This window comes from Neovison vison, chromosome 3 (assembly GCF_020171115.1).
Source record: "Neovison vison isolate M4711 chromosome 3, ASM_NN_V1, whole genome shotgun sequence".
In the NCBI taxonomy this organism is placed as follows: Eukaryota; Metazoa; Chordata; class Mammalia; order Carnivora; family Mustelidae; genus Neogale; species Neogale vison.
The window spans coordinates 197,270,009-197,291,598 of NC_058093.1; the positions used below are offsets into that span (position 1 = coordinate 197,270,009).

General features: G+C 42.8%; 1 protein-coding gene across 7 annotated transcripts in view; it reads left to right on the forward strand.

Annotated features, from left to right (window-relative positions):
- Positions 1-1,836: 1,836 nt before the first annotated feature.
- The window catches only part of CCDC62 (coiled-coil domain containing 62), a 44,272-nt gene continuing 24,518 nt past the window's right edge, over positions 1,837-21,590 (forward strand). For 3 of the 7 annotated variants that reach the window (XM_044243460.1, XM_044243461.1, XM_044243462.1), the window contains exons 1-6: positions 1,837-2,031; positions 4,435-4,693; positions 7,496-7,662; positions 9,853-9,954; positions 12,671-12,842; positions 16,289-16,390. In XM_044243460.1, coding sequence (XP_044099395.1) covers positions 1,996-2,031; positions 4,435-4,693; positions 7,496-7,662; positions 9,853-9,954; positions 12,671-12,842; positions 16,289-16,390 — 838 coding nt within the window. In that variant the 5' untranslated portion in view covers positions 1,837-1,995. The other 4 variants (XM_044243463.1, XM_044243466.1, XM_044243465.1 and 1 more) reach the window with 4 other exon arrangements.

The window sequence follows — 21,590 nt, forward strand, 5'->3', positions numbered from 1 at the left end:
ACCCTGAGAAAATGACCTGAGCCAAAATCAGGAGTGGGATGCTCAGCTGATTGGGCCACCCAGGAGTCCCTCTTTCTGTTTTAAAGAAAACCTGTGGGAGTGAGTGAACTTAAAATACTGAGGTTTTTGATATGCAACTAGTCATTGTATTCTCACCACATTCTATTTACTCACCGACTATAATCCCATAAAATGAGCCTCATTTCTTACTACCTTCTGTCTGTACACGTACTTCTTAAGATTATGTATTTGAAAGATTTTATTTATTTGAAAGAGTATGGGGTAGTGTGAGGGAGAGGCAGAGGAACAAGTGGACTCCCAGATGAGCAGGGAGCCCAACAGGGAGCTCTATCCCAGGAACCTGAGATCATGGCCCAAAGTCAGGCTCTTAACTAAGCCACCCAGGCACCCCTTAAATTATATCTTTAAATAATCTCTACACCTGATGTGGGACTTGAACTCAGGACCCTGAGATCAAGAATAGGCGCTGAGATCACCCAGTTTGCCAGGCACTCCTGTATACATATTTTTAGAGAGTTTTAGGCATGTGGTTGCCTGGTAGAAAAATGCCACATTTTAACAATGGTGGAATTTGGGAAACCTGAATTGAAATGCTCCTTAACTGGAAAGTTGACATTCAGCCACATTCCTTTTTATCTTTCTCATTCCACCAAGACTTAACTGTACAGTCATCTACTGATAGAATGCCTTTAACTAGTCAGGATTGAATTTCCTGATTTTAGATCTTAGACATTGTCTTGTTGGTTCTCCTCAACAGTCCTATCTTAAGTAGGCAAATGCCACTCAAATCAGTAAAGCCTCAAAACATGTTCATTTTTCCTTTTTTGAGATTGTCCTTTTTTTTTTTTTAAAGATTTTATTTATTTATTTGACAGAGAGAGATTACAAGTAGGCAGAGAGGCAGGTAGAGAGAGAAGGAGGAGGAAGCAGGCTCCCTGCTGAGCAGAGAGCCCGATGCGGGACTCGATCCCAGGACCCCGAGATCATGACCCGAGCCGAAGGCAGCGGCTCAACCCACTGAGCCACCCAGGCGCCCGAGATTGTCCTTTATGACCACAAGGACATGCTTTGCTCATTCATAATCAAAAAGTGAAGGTGAAACACTATCACACCGTATTTGGTAATCTGTCTTGCCACTAATGCCCGGTTATGGGTTAAACGGTAGGGGGTGGGCGATCAGGGGTTGAATGTAGTTAAGTTTCATTTTTTTAGTCGAGCTCCTGTACAAGTGAAAGGAAGAAGGGTGACTATGAGATAACACGAGAAAAAAGATTCTCCCCAGAATGTGGTTGATTTTGTCATGACCAAGTGTCTAAGTTCCCACTGCTATTCAAAAGATTCATCAAGAGCCAAAATAAATAAATAAATAAATAAATTTTAAAAAATTAAAAAATAAAATTAAATTTTAAAAAATCGCCCTCTCCCCGCCATCTGTTGGTTCGTTTCGGGCTGTCTGCTGGCTGGCCAGCATCTGACTCCCGGGGCTGGCGTCTGCGTCCGTCCAAGCATTCCTGTGAATGGCCAGGCACCGTTCTCAGTGCCCGCGGACGAGACCGGAGAGAAGTGAGCAGGTCAACCGTCATAAACTGGGGTGACGGGCAGGAACGGCCTTTAATATAAGCCCTGGTTCGCTGGGTAGCGGTGAAGAACCTTTTCTTTGCTGACCGTAGCTGGTGGACCTCACCTACCGCAGATACACCTTCCCAGAGCCTGCAGCCCCCGGACCGGCCCGCGCGAGAGCCAGGACGGCGCACCTGAGGTCTCGCGAGAGCCGGTATTGGCTCCTCGGCGACGCCGTAGCGGGGCCGGCGGGCGCGTTCCTTTGGGCGGGCGGTTTGGGTGCTTGCTCGGACTGGCCGAGGGCGCGGGGCTCCGGGGTTCGGGGCTCGCCCCCCGCTCCGGGCAGGAGCGCCTATGGCGTTTGTAAGGTGACCCTGCGCTCACCGACTTTCTCCGGGGGCGGAGGAAGCACCCATGAACCCTTCGGCGACCTTTCTCGCCGGGCGCCAGGTGAGCGGCCGCCGCGGGCTCCGCGTCTCCGCCGGCGCGTCCGGGAGCGAGCGGACAGCGAGCCCCGCGGGACTGGGAGCACTCTGGCCGACCCCGGGTGGTTTTTAAGGAACCGTTTCTCCTTAAAATGGAAAACGATACACTGTACGAAGAGGAGAAACGGAGCGTCTGCACCCTGCCCTTAGTAGGAACGACGTTCGGCCCAGGCGCCGAGACGAGCGGCGAGTAACTAGGTGCTCCCTTTGTAACGACCCCCGGGCGTTTGGAGGGGGCTTTTCTCGGCGCCGCCTCGCTCCTGACCTGAATTTCCTTCGTAGTAACCTGCGAGGGGCGGAGCACGCTCGTGACTCCGTTTTCCCAAAAAGGGTTGAAAACGAGCTTTGCATTTATGAGTGTACGATGAAAAGTGAGTTTGGCATTTATCAGTACGGTGAAATGCGCTTTTTTTTTTTCTTTCTCTTTCTCTCTTTTTTTTTTTTTTTTTTGCACGTTTGACGTGTTGCCGGTTTTCCTATGCCAGAACTTGTGCTCTTTGCCCCCCCGCTCATTACTGCATCCCCAACCACTTGGCGCTCAGCAAGGATTTGTCCAGTGAATTAATGAATGGTTTATCAAAGACCAGAATTTAAATCTTGTGATTTGATAATCACTTGACCCAAATTCCGTTTTTTGTGCTTACAGTAACTGTGATTCATTTGTCATTATTTATTTTCAAATCCTATTTTCCAGAAAGTAGTAATGATATAGATGGGCCTCTGGTGAACTTTTAACTACTATTTTATTTATTTATTTTTTAAAGATTTTATGTACTTATTACACAGAGAGAAATCACAAGTAGGCAGAGAGGCGGGCAGAGAGAGGGAGAAGCCGGCTCCCCGCCCAGCTTTGAGCCCATTCCAGCCAGTCCCAGGACCCTGAGATCATGACCCCAGTTGAAGGCAGAGGCTTAACTCACTGAGCCACCCAGGCGCTCCTTTTAACTACTATTTTTAAAGATAGAATTCTTCAAGTAACACTTTCAGTTCTTTGTTTCTTGGCTGAGGAGCCCTACCATATTTCAAAATGTGCTTCACAATCTTAATAATAGCTGTTTGGGAAAACTGTGTATTCCTTCACGTGTTTAAGTTGTTATCTAAAAATTTTCCTTAAAAAATATAACGGTATTTTTCCTTATATTTCCTTACATTTCCTTAAAAAAAAAAAAAGATAGCTAATGTTGAGTGCTTACGCTGTGCCAGGTAATGTGGAGTGCTTTACACAATTTATCTTGCTTAATCCACACAACTAAGAAGTTGAAGTGTTGTTATTACCATTTTACAGGTGAGGAAACCAAGGCTTAGAGAGCTTAAGTAACTTGTGCAATGTTATAGAGCCACTAAAATGGTTAATTCTGGATTCACACTTAGGTCAGACTAACTTCATGATCTAGTTTAAAATGACATATGCGGGGCGCCTGGGTGGCTCAGTGGGTTAAACCTCTGCCTTCAGCTCAGGTCATGATCCCAGGGTCCTGGGATAGAGCCCTGCATCAGGCTCTCTGCTTAGCAGGGAGCCTGCTTCCTCCTCTCTCTGTCTCTCTGCCTGCCTCTCTGCCTACTTGTGATCGCTGTCTGTCAAATAAATAAATAAAATCTTTAAAAATAAATAAAGACTAAAAATGACATATGCATAAAGGGAATCACTGTAGATAATTTTATTAGGTATGAAATGACATCATGGTGATATAAAAAGTGTTCATTTTTAGAGATGTATGCCAAAATATGTGAGAGTTTTCTTTTTAACAACAAAAAGAGGAAGGAAAAATTGAAACGTGACAGAATCTTGATAATGGTAGAACTTAGGTACTGAACATAAGAGAGTTTATTGTATAGTTCCCTTTCTTCTGTGTAGGTTTGAAAATTTTCCTATATAAATAAATGTGTTGAGTTTGGACCGATCACAGTATTACATTGTTCTTGGTAGATTGATTATGTGTTAGATGTTATGAGACTTATTTACGTTCAAACAGTAGTTCATGTTTTCCTTTTCTTGATTGATCCGGAATTGCTGGGGTAAGTGTGGGGTAATATTGTTGATTGATACAAGGAATGGGTTGACAGCAAAGACCAAAATGCCAAAATGAGTTTATTTGTGATAAGCTAATGAAGGTTTTACAAATGGTCCCACTTTTTAAGAATGGCATGTGTGGTATGACAGGAAATTATAGAGGCAGAGTGCACAGTAGGCATGAACTTGTTTTAAATCTACACAATTTTGATGCCATGTTATAACCAGTGAATAAAAAATAATTTAACTGCCTTGAATTGGCAGCAAAAGAAGATAAAATTATTTGGAAAAAATGCCTCAGCTGACTTATGTTATTGATTAGTTTTATTTTGATGTAAAACCACTTTCTTTGCTTAGAACATCGGGTCAGAAGTTGAGATTTCCACTATCGAGAAACAACGGAAAGAGCTGCAGCTGCTTATTGGAGAATTAAAAGATCGTGATAAAGAGCTCAATGATATGGTTACAGTACATCAGAGACAACTTCTTTCATGGGAAGAGGATCGGCAGAAAGTGTTGACTTTGGAAGAACGTTGCAGCAAGTTAGAGGGTCAGAAATATATAAGCAGTATCTGTTACACACTTCTATATGCCAGCCTATTCAAAGGACTCATGGGTTAGACACAAATGTATTTATTTTAAAATAAATATTTTTATTTGAGAAAGTGAGTGAGCACACATACGAGCAGGGAGGGGGCAGAGGGAGAGGGAGAGAATCCTTAGGCAGACTCCTTACTGAGCAGGGAGCCCAACATTGGGCTCAGTCTCAGGACCCCAGGATTATGACCTGAGCCGAAATCAAGAGTTAGATGCTCAACCAACTGCCACCCTGGCACCCAAGACACAAATGTACTTAAAATTAAATATGTTAGGGGAAAAAAGGGGGCTCACAGGAAAGATAAGAGAAAGAAAGAATATCTCAACACAGTCCCTGCTGCCCTAGAGTTTAGTTTAATTGAAGGTAGGAGGCCTTTATGAACACTCAAGAGCTGAACAAGCACAATGTGAATTAAAGTTGGGCAGACAGCTTAAATGTAGAAAGGGTGTGGAGTGAGCTCCAGTTAACCTGAAGTGTCAAGAGTGAATCTGAGGTGCGCCTGGGTGGCTCAGTGGGTTAAGCATCTGCCTTCAGCTCAGGTCATGATCCCAGGGTCCTGGGATGGAGCCCCACATGGAGCTCTCTGCTCAGCAGGGAGCCTGCTTCCCCCTCTGTCTCTGCCTGCTTGTGATCTCTCTCTCTCTCTGTAAAATAAATAAATAAAATCTTTTAAAAAAAAAGAGTGAATCTGAACGAAATTAGTTTTGAGGGCGCCTGGTTGGCTCAGTTGATAAGCAGCTGCCTTCAGCTCAGGTCATAATCCCGGAGTTGTAGGATTAAGTCCCACATCGGGCTCCCTGCTCATCGGGGAGTCTGTCTCTCCCTGACTTCTCCCCTCTCGTGCTCTCTTCTCTCTCATTCGCTCTCTTTCACATAAATAAATCTTTTAAAAAAATAATCTTTTTAAAAGAAAAATAAATTAGTTTTGAGCTAGAATATGAATAAAGATGCCATGGGACTAGCCATTTCTGTTGAACTGATAGAAAGATTTTAAATTTTGGGTATTGAACTTGATCTTAAGTATCTAAAATAGTCTTTTAAAAATATAGCAGTCTTAAAAATGGCTTACAAAAATTTTCTTTGTACCATATTTTATTATTTTTTTTAAAGATTTTATTTATTTATTTGACTGACAGAGATCACAAGCAGGCAGAGAGGCAGGCAGAGAGAGAGAGAGAGGGAAGCAGGCTCCCTGTTGAGCAGAGAGCCCAATGCGGGGCTCGATCCCAGGACCCTGAGATCATGACCTGAGCTGAAGGCAGCGGCTTAACCCACTGAGCCACCCAGGCGCCCCATCTTTGTACCATATTTTAATTTTGTCATTCCATCAGTGCTGTCCTAAGGTCTGAATGTTCTAGTGATGCTACGTCAATACCAGACATCAGTATCAGACGGGAAAACTTTAGATCTGTTTAATAGATAACTACATTGCATCTCCTTTATTATCTTCTGTTACCCAAAGGATTCTATAAACCTGACCGTCTGCCATATCTTGTTTATCTATTCATCTGTTGTTGGACATCTAGGTAAACGTGACCATCAAAATATGCATAGTTTTCCATTTCTTTGATGATCATTTGATTTTCCTCTGACCATACCCAGCCACACACATATTCACATCGTATTTGATTTGGTCGCACATTAGATGTGATATAATACCTTATACAAATGTGTTAAAGAATGAAGATGACATTGCACATAGCCAACAGTATCTGGTTTTAAAATAAGGAACTTGAGGGGCGCCTGGGTGGCTGAGTTGGTTAAACATCTGACTCTTGATTTCACCTCAGGTCTTGATGTCAGGATCATGAGTTCAAGCCCTTTGTTGGAGCTCCAAGCCCAGCATGGAGCCTACTTAGAAAAAAGATTCTCATTCTCATTAGTAACTGGGGAAATGCAAATTAAAACCACAATTAGATACCATTTACGCTTACCACACTGGCAAAAATTACCAGGCATATGTAAAGGTAGCGGGTGTTGTGGAGCCAAGGGAAGACTCTCCCTGCTGTGGGAGTGTCAGTTGGTACAACTACTTGGGAAAATCATTTGACAGTATCCTGTAAAGTTAAAGTTACACCTAGTCATGGCCCAGGATTTCCACTTCTAGGAATATACACACAGTTCAGAGTACATGTGATTGACTTAAGGATCTTACTATGTAGATCCTGATACAACAGGTCTGGGGCCTGAGTCTGCTTTTCTGACAGATTAACCAGGTGATGTCAATGCTGTTGGGTCAAGGACCCCATTGGAGTAGCAAGCCTCTAGAGAAACTTGCAAACATGCACCAAGGTACACGTATAAGAATATTCAGAGCAGTGTTGTTCATAACAGCTGCAAAGTGGAAACAACCCAAGTGACCACCAGTGGTAGTAAATACATTTTGGCGTAGTCCTATAATGGGGTATCCTGTAATAACAACAGTGCATAAATACCAGTCATGTACAGCAATGTGGGTGAATCAATGGAAGAACTCATAGAGTATGGTCCCAATTATATATGGCTAAAATCAAACTTTTTAGGGATGTGGTCATAGGTGGCAACACTGTAATTAAAAAGCAGGCAAATGATTAGCAGGACGGTGGTTGGGAAGGTGGGAATTGGAGACCTCGTGCTTAGGAAGTGACATCCATGGGCAGGGTTGCTGACTCTTCTATTTCTTGGCTAGGGTCCAGTATGGTGCATTCCATAATACATTCTTAAGAAAGAGTTATCCTTTAAAAAATTATTTAGCACAGTTAACCTTTTAATTGTGTGTTTGAAAATGCATTTTAGCTTTCAGTCTGATCAAAAGGTAGTCATCGATGACATTTCCCTCAGGTGAACTACATAAAAGAACTGAAATAATCAGGTCCCTCACAAAGAAGGTAAAAACTCTTGAATCGAATCAAATTGAATGCCAGGCGGTTCTTCAGAAGACTCAGCTACAGCTTCAGGAAATGGCTCAAAAGGCAACCCATTCCTCTCTCCTCTCTGAAGACCTCGAGGTTGGTTTTATTTTGTGATAAGCTTCGCTAGCCCAAATTCTGTTTCAAGTTATCAAGAAATTAGATTTAAATGTTTCCATTGAAATGTGTGTGTGTGTGTGTGTGTAAGTCGATCCATCCATCTGAACACAAGGTTTGTGTTGACTGTACGGCTTTGTCTGGCTGCGCAGGGCTGTGTTGTCTGGGAAATGACCTTCATTACACCTTTTGTGACTGTCAACCCATTTGGGCTAGGAGCATCCATGACTTTATGAACAACGGGTTATTTTAGAAAGCCTTTCTCAAAGTCTGAGACGAATAGAATAGCATCGGGTTTTGGTAGCTTCACGTGATGCTTTCTAAATGTGCCTTCTCTGATACGATAAACAGTATCTACGTCATTTGAGTGGCATATTGGGAATAAAATCTGTAAGACCGATTTTTTCACTTCTCAATTCTAACTGGTCATCAAGTGTTTTTTGAACTCATGTTTTATGAGCGGCACAGAGCCATATTTTTTTGTTCTAGCCTTCATATTATGCTGGTTTCATAAAATGCCTTTTTTATTTTTTCAGACTATTATTCTAGACAGTTTCTAGCTATAAAATAAGTAAACTATTGGTATGTTGAATTAAAAAATGGAAATGTAGGGGCACCTGGGTGGCTCAGTGGGTTAAAGCCTCTGCCTTCAGCTCAGGTCATGATCCCAGGGTCCTGGGATCAAGCCCGGCATGGGGCTCTCTGCTCAGCAGGGAGCCTGCTTTCTCCTCTCTCTCTCTGCCTGCCTCTCTGCCTACTTGTGATATCTGTCTGTCGAATAAATAAATAAAATATTTTTAAAAAATGGAAATGTAGGGGGCACTTGCCTGACTCAGTTAGTGGAGCATGTGACTTTTGTTCTCGGGGTGGTGAGTTCAAGCCCCACATTGGACATAGAGCTTACCTTTAAAAAAAAAAGGAAATGTATGAGAGAGAGAATGAGCAAGATCTCTGGTGTCTTTTCTTATAAGGATGCTAATCCCATCATGACCTCTTTCGCACCTAACTATCTCTCAAAGGAGCATCTCCAAATAACACCATATTGAAGGTTAGGATTTCAACATATGCGTTTTGGGGAGATGCAATTCAGCATAGCAAGAAAATTTTTGTATTATTTTTATTTTTATTTTTTTATTAATAAGCTTTATTTCTTAGAGCAGCTTTATATTCACAGCAAAACAGTAGAATGCATACATTTCTTCTCTACCCCCTGCCTCCACCACCAAACACAGTCTCCCCCCAACTATGCACATTGTGCACCATGGGAGTAGATTTGTTATAGTTAGTGAATCTGTTAACACTTCATTGTCACTCAAAGTCATAGGTTAACATTAGGGGTCACTCTTGGTTTGTATATTCTGTGGGTTTTGACAAATGCGTAATCACATGTACCCACCATTATAGTATTGTGCAGAGTAATTTCACTGCCCTAAGAATCCTGTGTTCCATCCTTATCTCTCCCAACCCCTGGAACCACTGACCTTTTTAGTTACATCTTTTCAGAATGTCATATAGTTGGAGTCCTATGGAATACAGATTTTTCAGATTGGCTTCTTTTACTTAGTAACATGTATTTAAATTTCCTTCACGAAGATACTATCTTAAAAGCCTCATTATTCTTTTTTTTCCAACCAGTAAATATCTTACGTAGTTCTGTGGTTAAAACAAAACAAAACAAAAACCTGCAAAAAACCTGATACATGGGAATACCCCAGTATGAAGTGAAGGTCTTTCAACATAGAGTAAACACTTTATATATGGATACACACGCGCGCACGCACATAGATGTTCGCTTTATTTCAGTAAAGTAAATTTCTTACTAATCCAATTTTTGTTCGTTTCTTTTTTGCCAACCTATTGTTAAACGTAAAAGAGATTGGGAAATAGACATTTGTAAGAATAACCAATATGATTCAGTAGAGCAAACATAAGCTTGGAGAGGATGCCAGAGGTAATGGAGAGAGATATTTGTATTTCTTTTTGATGACTGCTTACTTGGCCCACTTTGTTACTAAATGAACGTTAAAACAAAACAGAATGAGCACAGACTGTGGCTAATGGTAGTAATGAAATAATGAAAGCTTTTAAATGAAATGATAGTAATGAAAGTAATGACACTAATGAAAGCTTTTAAATGACTCAATTAGTATTTTATGTGTTGTTCCCTTGTAGGCTAGAAACGAAAATCTCAGCAACACATTAGTGGAACTTTCTGCCCAAGTAGGACAATTACAAGCTCGAGAACAGGCTCTCACTACAATGATAAAGCTAAAGGTAATTCAAAATAGTGATACCTTCATTTGCCAGGGCACTTTGTACTTTATAAGTGTAGTCACATACATTATCTTCCTCAAGCCCCTTTGCAAATCAGATGGTAGCGCTACCAACGTTACTGTCTCTTTTAAAATTCTTATTTTAGTTGGGGGTGCCTGGGTGGCTCAGTCAGTTGGGTGTCTGCCTTCGGCTCAGCTCAGACCCAATCTTGGGATGGGGTCCCACATCGGGCTCCTTGCTCAGCGGCAAGTCCGCTTCTCCCTCTCCCTCTGTAATCTCTCTCACTTTCACTCACTCTCAAACAGAATCTTTTTTTTTTTTTTAAAGATTTTATTTATGTATTTGCCAGAAAGAGAGAGCACAAACAGAGGAAATGACAGGCAGAGGGAGAGAAAGAAGCAGACTCCCGTTGAGCAGAGAGCCCGATGCGGGACTTGATCCCAGGACCCTGAGACCATGACCTGAGCTGAACGCAGAGGCTTAACCCTCTGAGCCACCCAGGTGCCCCTCAAACAGAATCTTTAAAAATAAAGTAAAATAAAATAAAGCAAAATAAAATTCTTACTTTAGGGGTAACTGGCTAGAGTAGTAGAGCATGTGACTCTTGATCTTAGGGTTGTGGGTTTGAGCCCCATACCGAATACGGATATTACTTAAAAACTTAAAAAATTAGGGGCGTCTGGGTGGCTCAGTCAGTTGAGCGTCTGATACTTGATTTTGGCTCAGGTCATGATCTCGTGGGTTGTGGGATCGAGCCCCACGTCAGGCTCCAGGCTCAGTGGGGAGACTGCTCGAAGGGTCTCTCCCTCTGCCCCTCCCCCCACTTGCACACACATGCACACACATACCCTTTTTTCCCTCAAATAAGTAAATGTATCTTTAAAATAAGATACATTTTAGAAATGAGGGAAACAAGTTTAAAATGATGTCCCCAAGACACCAAAGGAAGAGACAGGACTCCACTTTTGGTTTTATCTCCAAGGCTTACTCCATGGTTTAGCATGTCCAAATTAACTTGTTTTCTTCCAAGGTATCCAGTGTTAGTTCTCATAAAGTCATTGACAATCAGACTGCTTGTTAGTGTTTCTTTGTTTTTTAATGGAGAGAGGAACTTTTAGCAATCTGGCAGTCGATAGAGCCACTAACATGCCATGACGAGTGACTGACTGACGGTCTCTTCTGCTATCACATGTGTTTGGCAGCTGGTGAATAGGGAACGGTTTAGGCATAATGGGACCCTCATGCCAGTTCCTATGTGATTTTCCCCCTGCATTTTAATGTTTTAAAGTGGTCAGGGGCAAGCTTTCTTTTTTTTTTTTTTTTTTTTAATTTATTTGACAGGCAGAGATCACAAGCAGGCAGAGAGGCAGGCAGAGAGAGAGAGGAAGAAGCAGGCTCCCCGCTGAGCAGGGAGCCCGATGTGGGGCTCAATCCCAGGACCCTGGGATCATGACCTGAGCCGAAGGCAGCGGCTTTAACCCACTGAGCCACCCAGGCGCCCCAGGGGCAAGCTTTCTTAAAATTGAAGAGAAAATACTAAAATCTACAGAATTGTCTTTAGTCAAATAGTGACCGATTTAGTGGCTTTACCAACTACTCTGGTTTCCATTGCGGCAAACTCCTGGTGAGGCTGTGAGTGCTAATGAAAATGCTGGAAAAGACTCATCAGGTTTGCATACTTAATGGCCCTGGGTTTTTTGCTACCAGTCTAATCACGAAGTTCCATTGGTGTGCCAACCCTGTTTTTCCTGTAAATTGAAATGGTGTGAGATGAGCATCCCTAGGAATGCATATATGGTGCTATAGGAGAAATGGCTGTCCTTAAGCAGGGGTGACACCTGCTTCTGAGAACTGTTCTGTATTACAGTTATTATAATAATAGTCATTCCATGTGAGTGGGGGAAGGAGGGAACCTTTATTTAGTATGTTTATACTTCTAGGTGTTGTTTGAATTTTCCACAAGCAGATGCCTTTTTTGTCATTAACACAATCCCCTCAACAATAAGAGGTTCTGATTTGGGTAGTTTGGGAATCCGCTCTTGGCGTCTGCCATTTTAACAGGCTGGAGTAAAGGGGTAGAAAAGAGGCCCGTGGGTTTACCTGTAGTGCAGAGAGTCGGCCCCCTCCAAGGGCCACCGGCTCTCATACTGCAATTACAGTCTCTCTCTCTCTCTTTTTTTTTTTTATAAAGATTTTATTTATTTATTTGACAGAGATCACAAGCAGGTAGAGAGGCAGGCAGAGAAAGCGAGAGGAGGAAGCAGGCTCCCTGCTGAGCAGAGAGCCGATGTGGGGTTCGATCCCAGGACCCCGGGATCATGACCTGAGCCGAAGGCAGAGGCTTAACCCATTGAGCCACCCAGGTGCCCCTGCAATTACAGTCTCTTAAGCAATCACATTGTGGTTATAAACTTTCTGAAACAGTAAGCTGTGGTGGTTTACGAATGGTGAGAGGGACCAGCTCGCTCGGGGCGAATCAGTGCTCTGTTCCTACCTACTTGCAGAACCGTGGACCTTTTACTCTTGACTCGTCTGTCACCTGGGGATAATAGTGATATCGTCTCAGAGAGTTCCCATGAGGTCCCGTTAGTTAACGGCAATAAGGGGTCTAGAACAAAACCTGGCACGTGGTGGGGACTTAACAAGTGAGATCTTCTTACAGTGATTAGTTGAAACTTAAAAACCTTACAGAACAGTCTTCAAATTTGGTTCTTAGGACAAAGATATTATTGAGGCCGTCAACCACATTGCAGACTGCTCGGGAAAATTTAAACTATTAGAGCATGCCTTGCGTGATGCGAAGATGGTGGAGACGTGTATCGTGAAAGAAAAGCAAGATTACAAGCAGAAATTGAAGACACTTAAAGTTGAAGTCAATAAACTGAAAGGTAAGGAAGAGATAGCAATGCAAGCATTTCGTTTTGGGCGCGTATTTCTTCATCTTGTGATTGAGAGGCCTGTTGCTGGCCTTAGATCCTACCGTGAAATGTTCATTTCATTTGTACAGAATAATGCTGCAGTTTTCATGTCATAAAAGGTAAATAACAGACTTGGGGCAAGTGTGCAATGAGTTATATTTTTAAAATAAGCTTCCTTTGCTGTACCAGTTAGCTGTTGTTAATTTATGCTTCATAACAGTCAGCAACAACATCTTGGTGCCATGTCAGCCAGAAACTTCTGATAAGCGTAGGTATCAGACCAGGGGGAATTGGCTTATCCCGCTTGGGCCGGCCAAGTTGCTGCTCTGGGGCAATTCTGCATCCCGTGTCTCACTTCTTGCCAGTTGGCTGGTCTGGGCACTTTTCCCCCGTGGTAAAAGCAGAAAATTAAAAAAAAAAAAATTTCTTTTTTAAAAAGATTTTATTTATTTACCTCACAGACAGAGATCACAAGGAGGCAGAGAGGCAGGCAGAGAGAAGAAGGGAAGCAGGCTCCCTGCTGAGCAGAGAGCCAGGTGCAGGGCTCCATCCCAGGACCCTGGGTTCATGACCCAAGTCGAAGGCAGAGGCTTAACCCCCTGAGCCACCCAGGCGCCCCTTTTTTAAATCTTTTTTAAAAAGATTTTATTCATTTGAGAGAGAGATTGAGCCCAGCAGGGGGATCTACAGGGAGAGGGAGAAGCAGACTCTTCACTGAGCAGGGAGCCCAACACCCGGCTTGGTCCCAGACCCTGGGATCGTGACCTGAACTGAAGATAGATGCTTTACTGACTGAGTCACCCAAGCGCCCCGCAAAAGGCAGAAACTTACAAGAAGAAGCAGGGGCACCTGGCTGGCTCAGGTGGGAGAGCAGGGCAACTTTTGATCTCGGGGTCGTTGAGTTGGAGCCCAACCTCGAATGTTGGGCTTACTTAAAATTAGATGGATGGATGGATAGATTTTTTTTTTAAAGATTGTATTTATTTATTTGACAGAGATCACAAGTAGGCAGAGAAGCAGGCAGAGAGAGAGGAGGAAGCAGGCTCCCCGCTGAGCAGAGAGCCCGATGCGGGGCTCGATCCCAGGACCCTGGGATCATGACCTGAGCCAAAGGCAGAGGCTTTAACCCACTGAGCCACCCAGGTGCCCCTGGATAGATAGATTTTAAAAAAGAGAGAGAATGGGGTGCCTGGGTGGCTCAGTGGGTTAAAGCCTCTGCCTTCGGCTCAGGTCATGATCCCAGAGTCCTGGGATCGAGGCCCGCATCGGGCTCTCTGCTCAGTGGGGAGCCTGCTTCCCCCTCTCTCTGTCTCTGCCTGCCTCTCTGCCTACTTGTGATCTCTGCCAAATAAATAAATAAAAAAAAAATTTAAAAAAAAAAAAAAGAGAGAGAGAGAGAAGCAGAAACATGTAAGGACCCAACATACCCTCCCTCTGTTGGCTAAAGCATCATGTGGCTAAACCCCAAGTCAGGCAGTGGAGAAATATCTGTCCCTCTGGGAGGAATGCAGGGACGGATGAGGGACCGCCACTAACAGCCTGCCAGGGTGGTTTTTGGCCCATGTTCTATTTTTGAAAATTCCTTTTGCATTTTCCTTTTCTATTTTTGTTCTCAGAGTAACTCCATGATTCATTTCCTTCTACGTAATGTTACTTGAAATTTTATAAAGAAGGGGAAGCTTGGTTTACCAAATAGGTTAGTACTGTCCATGTGAGCGTGGGTACAGGTGGTGCAGTAAGAGCTTACACTTGCCTGCAGAGGGCATGGAGGTAGGTCGACTTTTCTCTGGCCTTTCCCCACACATGGGCAGAGTCAGTAGTCATCGTGTGAGACGCGGAGACAGATTCCTACTGTGCAACAAACAACCTTAGAACGACAAAGTCATGTTTTGGTGGAAGTTGCTCTCACCTCTGACCATAGTGGGGTGCCTCATTGTTAGGAGGTTGGGGGTGGGGAACAGTTAAGGACCCTGCAGACCTAGAAGGCACTTTGAGACTGAAAAGCAGAGGAGGCCACTCCATGTTGTTTACATGGAGTTTTATTCAGGGTAACTTACTGATGGGGGGATCGGACAGACCATGATCCTGGTGCTACTCTCCGCCAAGTCCAGACCTTAATCCACAGCTTTTATAGAACGGGGGGCGTTGTGGTGAGGTCAGAGGGTGGTTATCTAAAGTGATGCCATCTGTGCACTGCGGGGAAGATCAGAATAAGCCTTCCCCAATTCTGTTCAGGCCACGTAGGCGTGAGGGAGGTCGTTGCACAGACATGACCAGGATGCAGTCAGGGTTTTCAGCACTCCTACACTCTGAGCCAGCGAGTTGCTGTTGAAATTGCCAAAGTTTATTATGGTCAGATTAGAAGACTCAGCCTTCTAAAATCTTATGATGCCCTGACTTGTGGCAAATTATACGTTTTGTCTATGTTTGTAGCTTCATCTAAAACCATAATCACACTATACACCCCTTGACCCAGGGACAGACTCTGTTATCTCTTTAAAGGACAACAAGGTAATAGACAGTGAACTAGAGAGTGAGGGGAATCCACTCAGTTTGGGTGGACTGGGAAGGTGACTTTGAGGAGAACATTTGAGCAGAAGCTTGGAGGGCAGGCAGAACTAGCCATGTGAATATCTGCGCCCAGAGCCTTCCAGGCAGAAGGAACAGCAAATGCAAAAGCCCTGGGTGGGTTTTGAGGTTGGGCCATGTTCAAGGAACAGAACAAAAGAAGGGGGAGAGTGACAGGCCAAACCAGGCCATTGGGGGCTTAGGGGTAATTTGGATTTCATCCTAAGAGTGTTAGAAGGGCTCTTAGGAGAGAAGTGACATGAGGAGATCTTTTGCATTTTTTTTTTTAAGATTTTAAAATTTATTTGTCAGGATAAGCAGGGGGAGAAGCAGGCAGGAGAAGCAGGCTCCCTGCTGAGCAAGGAGCCCGATGCAGGGGTTGATCCTAGTTACCCTGGGATCATGACCTGAGCTGAAAGTAGCCACTTAACTTAAGACTGAGCCTCCCAGACATCCCACAGATTTTTTACTTTTAAAAGATTGCCCTGGGGCACCTGGCTGGCTGAGTTGGAAGAACACGTGACTCTTGATCTTGGGGTTGTGAGTTTGAGCTCCACATTGGGGGTTGAGTTTACTTTAAAAAAAAAAAAAAAAAGCCCTGATTGCTCTGTGGGCAATAGGCGGTAACAGGAGAGGCATGGTTTGAGCAGAGAGACCAGTCAGGGGTAGGGAAGCCTGACAAGGTCATTGCCAGGGATGCCGCGAGGTTTGGATACAAGACATAGGTCGGCTACAGCTCCAAAGGGACTTCACATTGGGGTGCGAAGGGCATGAGAGGTCCTCACAGTTTATATTCCTCTAGCAAGTGGTATTTATTAAAGGACTTTTGTTTTCTTCTATTTGTGAAGAGGATCTAAATGAAAAGACAACAGAAAATAATGAACAGCGGGAAGAGATCATTCGCCTCAAGCAAGAGAAAAGTTGCCTGCATGATGAACTGGTTTTTACTGGTAAAACTAGATCATTAATTTAAGTGATTGAAAAGTTCTATGATTGTAGCCTAAACGTTCTGTGGCACAACTATAAAGGAATTACACCTCTCTCAAAATAGTAACTTTTTAAATACACTTGGAGGGACCAGGCGGGACCAGGCAGGGAATATTAAAGTTGTTAGCATGCCTCCCAGTTAACCCTGTTTCCTCTTATATAAAATGAGGAGCTACCTTCCCTCTCTTCTAGCATGAGTGCGTGACTGCACTTCTCACTGAAAATGTAGTATGTGTGCTTAAAAATCCGTTAAGGAAGGAGCTTATGATTTGAAGAAGAAAGGATGTTTGTACTTTTGCAAATACTAGGTAAAAATTGGGAATTCAATTTTCCAGTTTTGCAAATAGATCACCTGTGATTACAGTTGCAGAAATGCAGATGTGTTTTGTTTTATCAGCATTAACCTGAAGTAGTAATGTTAAGGATGAATTTTTTTAATGATTAAAAATCGCAAATTTATCAATAGTTTGCCTTGGGCCCCTTCCAGATAAACATAAAAATTACATTCTATCTCCCCAGCCACATTCTCCCATACTGTCCCTTACACAACCCATTAGTTTCTGCTAGTTCAGACCTCTCCCTGTCTGCTCCCATTTGAGAATCACTGATTTATAGATCTTATCTCTGTCCCTGCTAGCCAAATTTTATTAGGCTTTGTATTTAGCATGAGGAAAATCGTAGATTTGGAGGTGAAGTTCCAAACAGAATTAATTAAATTGATATTTTTGGGGTCTAGTTATATATACCCTCAATGTCCTTCCTTCTAGGAGGAGAGTGCATTTCTATAAGCTAAATGGCAAAATGCATTATTAACATTTTTTTTTCACATAAATAGAATTCTTAATTTTCATGTCATGTGATAAGGATGGGGGAAAATGCAGTTTTCTACCATTAGGGGTCACTATTTCTGTTATTTCTACAATGCTCTCTCAAAGTTACTCTATTACTAAAAACACATATTTAAATATATATAAAGATATATATGTATATTTATAGCTTAACAGTTGGTTTACAAAAAATCTTTGGATCAACTTTTGTGTGCTGGGAACTCTGTTAGTTGCTAAGAAACTCCTAGGCTCATAGAAAGTCCATTTTGTGGGGCACTTGAGTGGTTCCAGGTAAGTGTCTGCCAGGGTTCTGGGATTGAACTTCACATCAGGCTCCCTGCACAGCAGGGAGACTGCTTCTCCCTCTCCCTGTCAAATAAATAAAATCTTTTTTTTTCTTTTCAGCATAACAGTATTCATTATTTTTGCACCACACCCAGTGCTCCATGCAATCCGTGCCCTCTATAATACCCACCACCTGGTACCCCAACCTCCCACCCCCCCAATAAAATCTTTTTTTAAAAAAAGATTTCATTTATTTATTTTGACAGAGGGAAACACACAGCAAGAGAGGGAACACAAGCAGGGGGAGTGGGAGAGGGAGAAGCAGACTTCCCGCTGAGCAGGACACCTGATACGGGGCCCTATTCCAGGATCCAGGGATCATGACCTGAGCTGAAGGCAGACACTTAAAAACCGAGTCACCCAGGTACCCCTCAAAGAAATAAAATCTTTTTAAAAAAATCCATTTTGTGAAATAATGATTTTTTATCATTTCCTAAGCTGATTCCTTTTTTTTTTTTAAGATTTTATTTATTTGATAGAGAGAGAGAGAGAGATCACAAGTAGGCTGAGAGGCAGGCAGAGAGAGAGGGGGAAACAGGTTCCCCGCTGAGCAGAGAGCCCAATGCGGGGCTCGATTGATCCCAGGACCCTTGAGACCACAACCCGAGCCAAAGGCAGAGGCTTTAACCCACTGAGCCACCCAGGCACCCCTGACTTCTTTTTTGCTTAAAGATTTATTATTATTTATTAGAGAGAGCAAGCAAGCACATCAATCGGGAGGGGCAGAGGGAGAGAATCTTCAAGAATCCAAGATTTGAACATTTAACCAACTAAGCCACCCAGGCACTCCCAAGCTGGAGTTTCTATTTATGCTACCATCTCAAAACAATTTTTGTATGTTTAAATTATAAAAGTGAATTAAACCTAAAAATAATTTTATTTTTTTTTAAGATTTTACTTATTTATTTGTGTGTGAGAGAGAGAGCGAGCATAAGCAAGAGCAGTGGCAGGCAGAGGGAGAAGCAGACTCCCTGCTGAGCAAGGAGCCTGATGTGGGACCCTATCCTGGGACCCTGGGATCATGGCCTGAACCCAAAGCAGATGCTTAACTGACTGAGCCACCCAGGCATCCCAAGCCTAAAAATAATTTTAGAAGGCTTAACGTGATAATATGCTGTCAGGTGCTCCAGCTAAAATAGCACGTATTTTATTTGAAGCTGGAAGATGTCTTAAAAATACACTTTTCTGTTAAGTTCAAAACTTTTTCCCCTCTCATTGAAGATGAAGCTCTTCACGTAAATAAGCTCAGAGACATTTTCATTTGTTTGTACATAACTGCTTATAAGAAGTTTGCAAATAAAGCAAGGAAACCAGTTCATATTTCTGGGGCCCTGACAGTCCTGTAAGTGAGGCCCCAAGGGATCAAGTGATTGTCTCCGTTCTCCCAGGCAGTAAAAGGTAGAGCCTTGGCCGGAATGTGGCAGCTGCAGACTTGCAGGCCCCTTTCCCCTGCGCTGTCTTATTCAGGCTGCTTGCTCAGACCTCCATCCCGGGTGTACAATACCTCTTTGTTTTCTGTGACCGCTTTGTGAAAATATGCAGCCCCACTCCACTTGGATCTCTCAGCTAAACCCAGACATGCAGAAAAGTATCTCATCTAGGAAAACATTTATATTTACAGTGGAGTTGCCTCTTATGCAGTAATAGATTATTCTAAAGTCAGATTAAGGCAAAACTCAGATAAAATTGAGCTGCGCCTGGGTGGCTCAGATGGTTAAGCATCTGCCTTCAGCTCAAATCATGGTCCCAGGGTCCATGGATCCAGTCCCACGTCGGGCTTCCTGCTTAGTGGGGAGCCTGCTTCTCCCTTTGCCTGCTACTACCCCTGCTTGTGCTTTTTCTCTCTCTGATAAATGGATAAATGAAATCTTTAAATAAATAAATAAATAATAAAATTACCCTTGAGGGGTGCTTCGCTGGCTTGGTGGGTGGAGCATACAACCCTTGATCTCAGACTCATAAGTTTGAACCCCACATTGGGTGTAGAGATCACTTAAAAATAAAATCTTTCATAAATAAATAAAATTATCCTTGAGCTCCAAATAAAGTAGTTGGCTTTTTTTTGTTTTGTTCAAAACAAGTATCTCTAAACACTAAGCATTACACCCAGTGTGTCACAGTGCTGTTAGTACAAGAGGGAGGTAGAAACGAGACCAGGAGAGAGTCACAGATGCCTTGTGGGCATTGCTTCTACTATTAAAGTAGCTGTGGTTCCTTTTTTAAATTTTTTCTTTGTGCTTATGATTGAATTCGTAAACTAAATGCAGCTCTGCATAAATAATGCAAATCCGTTACATTTATGTGCTTTCATTATGGCATTGACTCACATAATGCCAAGAAATAAATTCAGAATTGAATAGAAAAGACAGAGTAGTTTAAACCTGGCCACAGGGCTTTCACTGGGCTTCTCTTCACGTTTTCGATTTTGTGCACAAGGATTACCTTTGAAAGCAAGGTGATACTACAGACCCCCAATGGAAGGGCTGGCCATGAACCATGTTGGGGAGAGGAGGTGCTGTGCACAGACCCCATCAGTTTCCTCTGCCTGGTCCCCTGACCACAGGCCAACAGAACAGCAGTCTAGTGGAGTTGCAAAGTGCATGCCTTTGTCCTTAAAGGTTTTATGCGATGTCCAGATGTGAAGTGATAATAAAAATGTTTATGCTTTTTCATCCATGAGAAAAAGGACATGTAAAGCATTTTATGAAAGAACCATAGATATGTTATAAATTTTTATTTATAATTGAATCAGATTTACTTAAAATTTATTCAGGTAGAGGGTTATTTTTTAAGATTTTATTTATTTAAAATATTTGATAAAGAGATAGCAAGAGAGCACAGGCAGGGGGACAGCAGAGGGAGAGGGAGAAAAAGGCTTGATCCCAGGACCCCAGGATCAGGACCTAAGCTGAAGGCAGACGCTTAACTGACTGAGGCACCCAGGGGTCCCTCATTTACCAAGTTCTGAAATCGTTTTTAGAATATAGCTTTCTCGGGCGCCTGGGTGGCTCAGTGGGTTAAGCCTCTGCCTTTGGCTCAGGTCATGATCCCAGGGTCCTGGGATCGAGCCCTGCATTGGGCTCCCTGCTTGGCAGGGAGCCTGCTTCCTCCTTCCTCCTCTCTCTCCCTCTCTCTGCCTACTTGTGATCTCTCTCTGTCAAATAAATAAATAAAATCTTAAAAAAAAGAATATAGCTTTCTCATGCCCTAGCTGTAGTTAGTGGAGTGTCCGTGTTTCAGCGAAGTGTTGATGGTCTTTGTAAAAGAATGAAGATTTAAAAAAAAAAAAAATGACCGAGAGAGATACAACAAGAGAGGGAACACAAGCAGGGGCAGAGGGAGAGGGAGAAGCAGGCTTCCCACCAAGCAGGGAGCCCGATGCGTGGCTGGGTCCCTGGGATCATGACCTGAGCCAAAGGCAGATGCTTAACAACTGAGCCACTTCAAGCGCCCCAATAACGAAGATTTTTTTTTTTTTTTTAATTCTCTTTGCTCTCTCTGCACTGAGAAAAATTGAGTGTAAAACTGTGTATTCAAGAGAACTCAGAGTCTTACCTATCAGGTGAAGCATTTTCAAGAAATAGGAAGTCTTTGAAGGAGTGCTGGGCAAACTTATCCGCTGTGCGGGCACTTCATAGACACAATTGTTTTTGGTCTTTGGTCAGTGACAATATATAGGAAGGGCCTGATTATAAGATTACATCGGACTGGCTTGCATACTGGTAAAAATCATGATTTTTGTTTTTTGTCCCTTGTAATGTTCATTTTTTTCTGTTGTTAGAGGTAACATGTTGTTTGGGTTTTACAATCAAAATACATTAGTAAGTTACTCATGTAATGTGAAAAAAATTAAAATAATATGTATTTTATCATGCCCCCCCCTTAAAAAAAGAGAGGAAAATAATTGTCATTAATCCTCCCATCCAAAAAAAGCTTCTTTAAATACTTAGGTGTATTTGCTATCAGACTTTTCTTGTGTGTTTGTGTATAC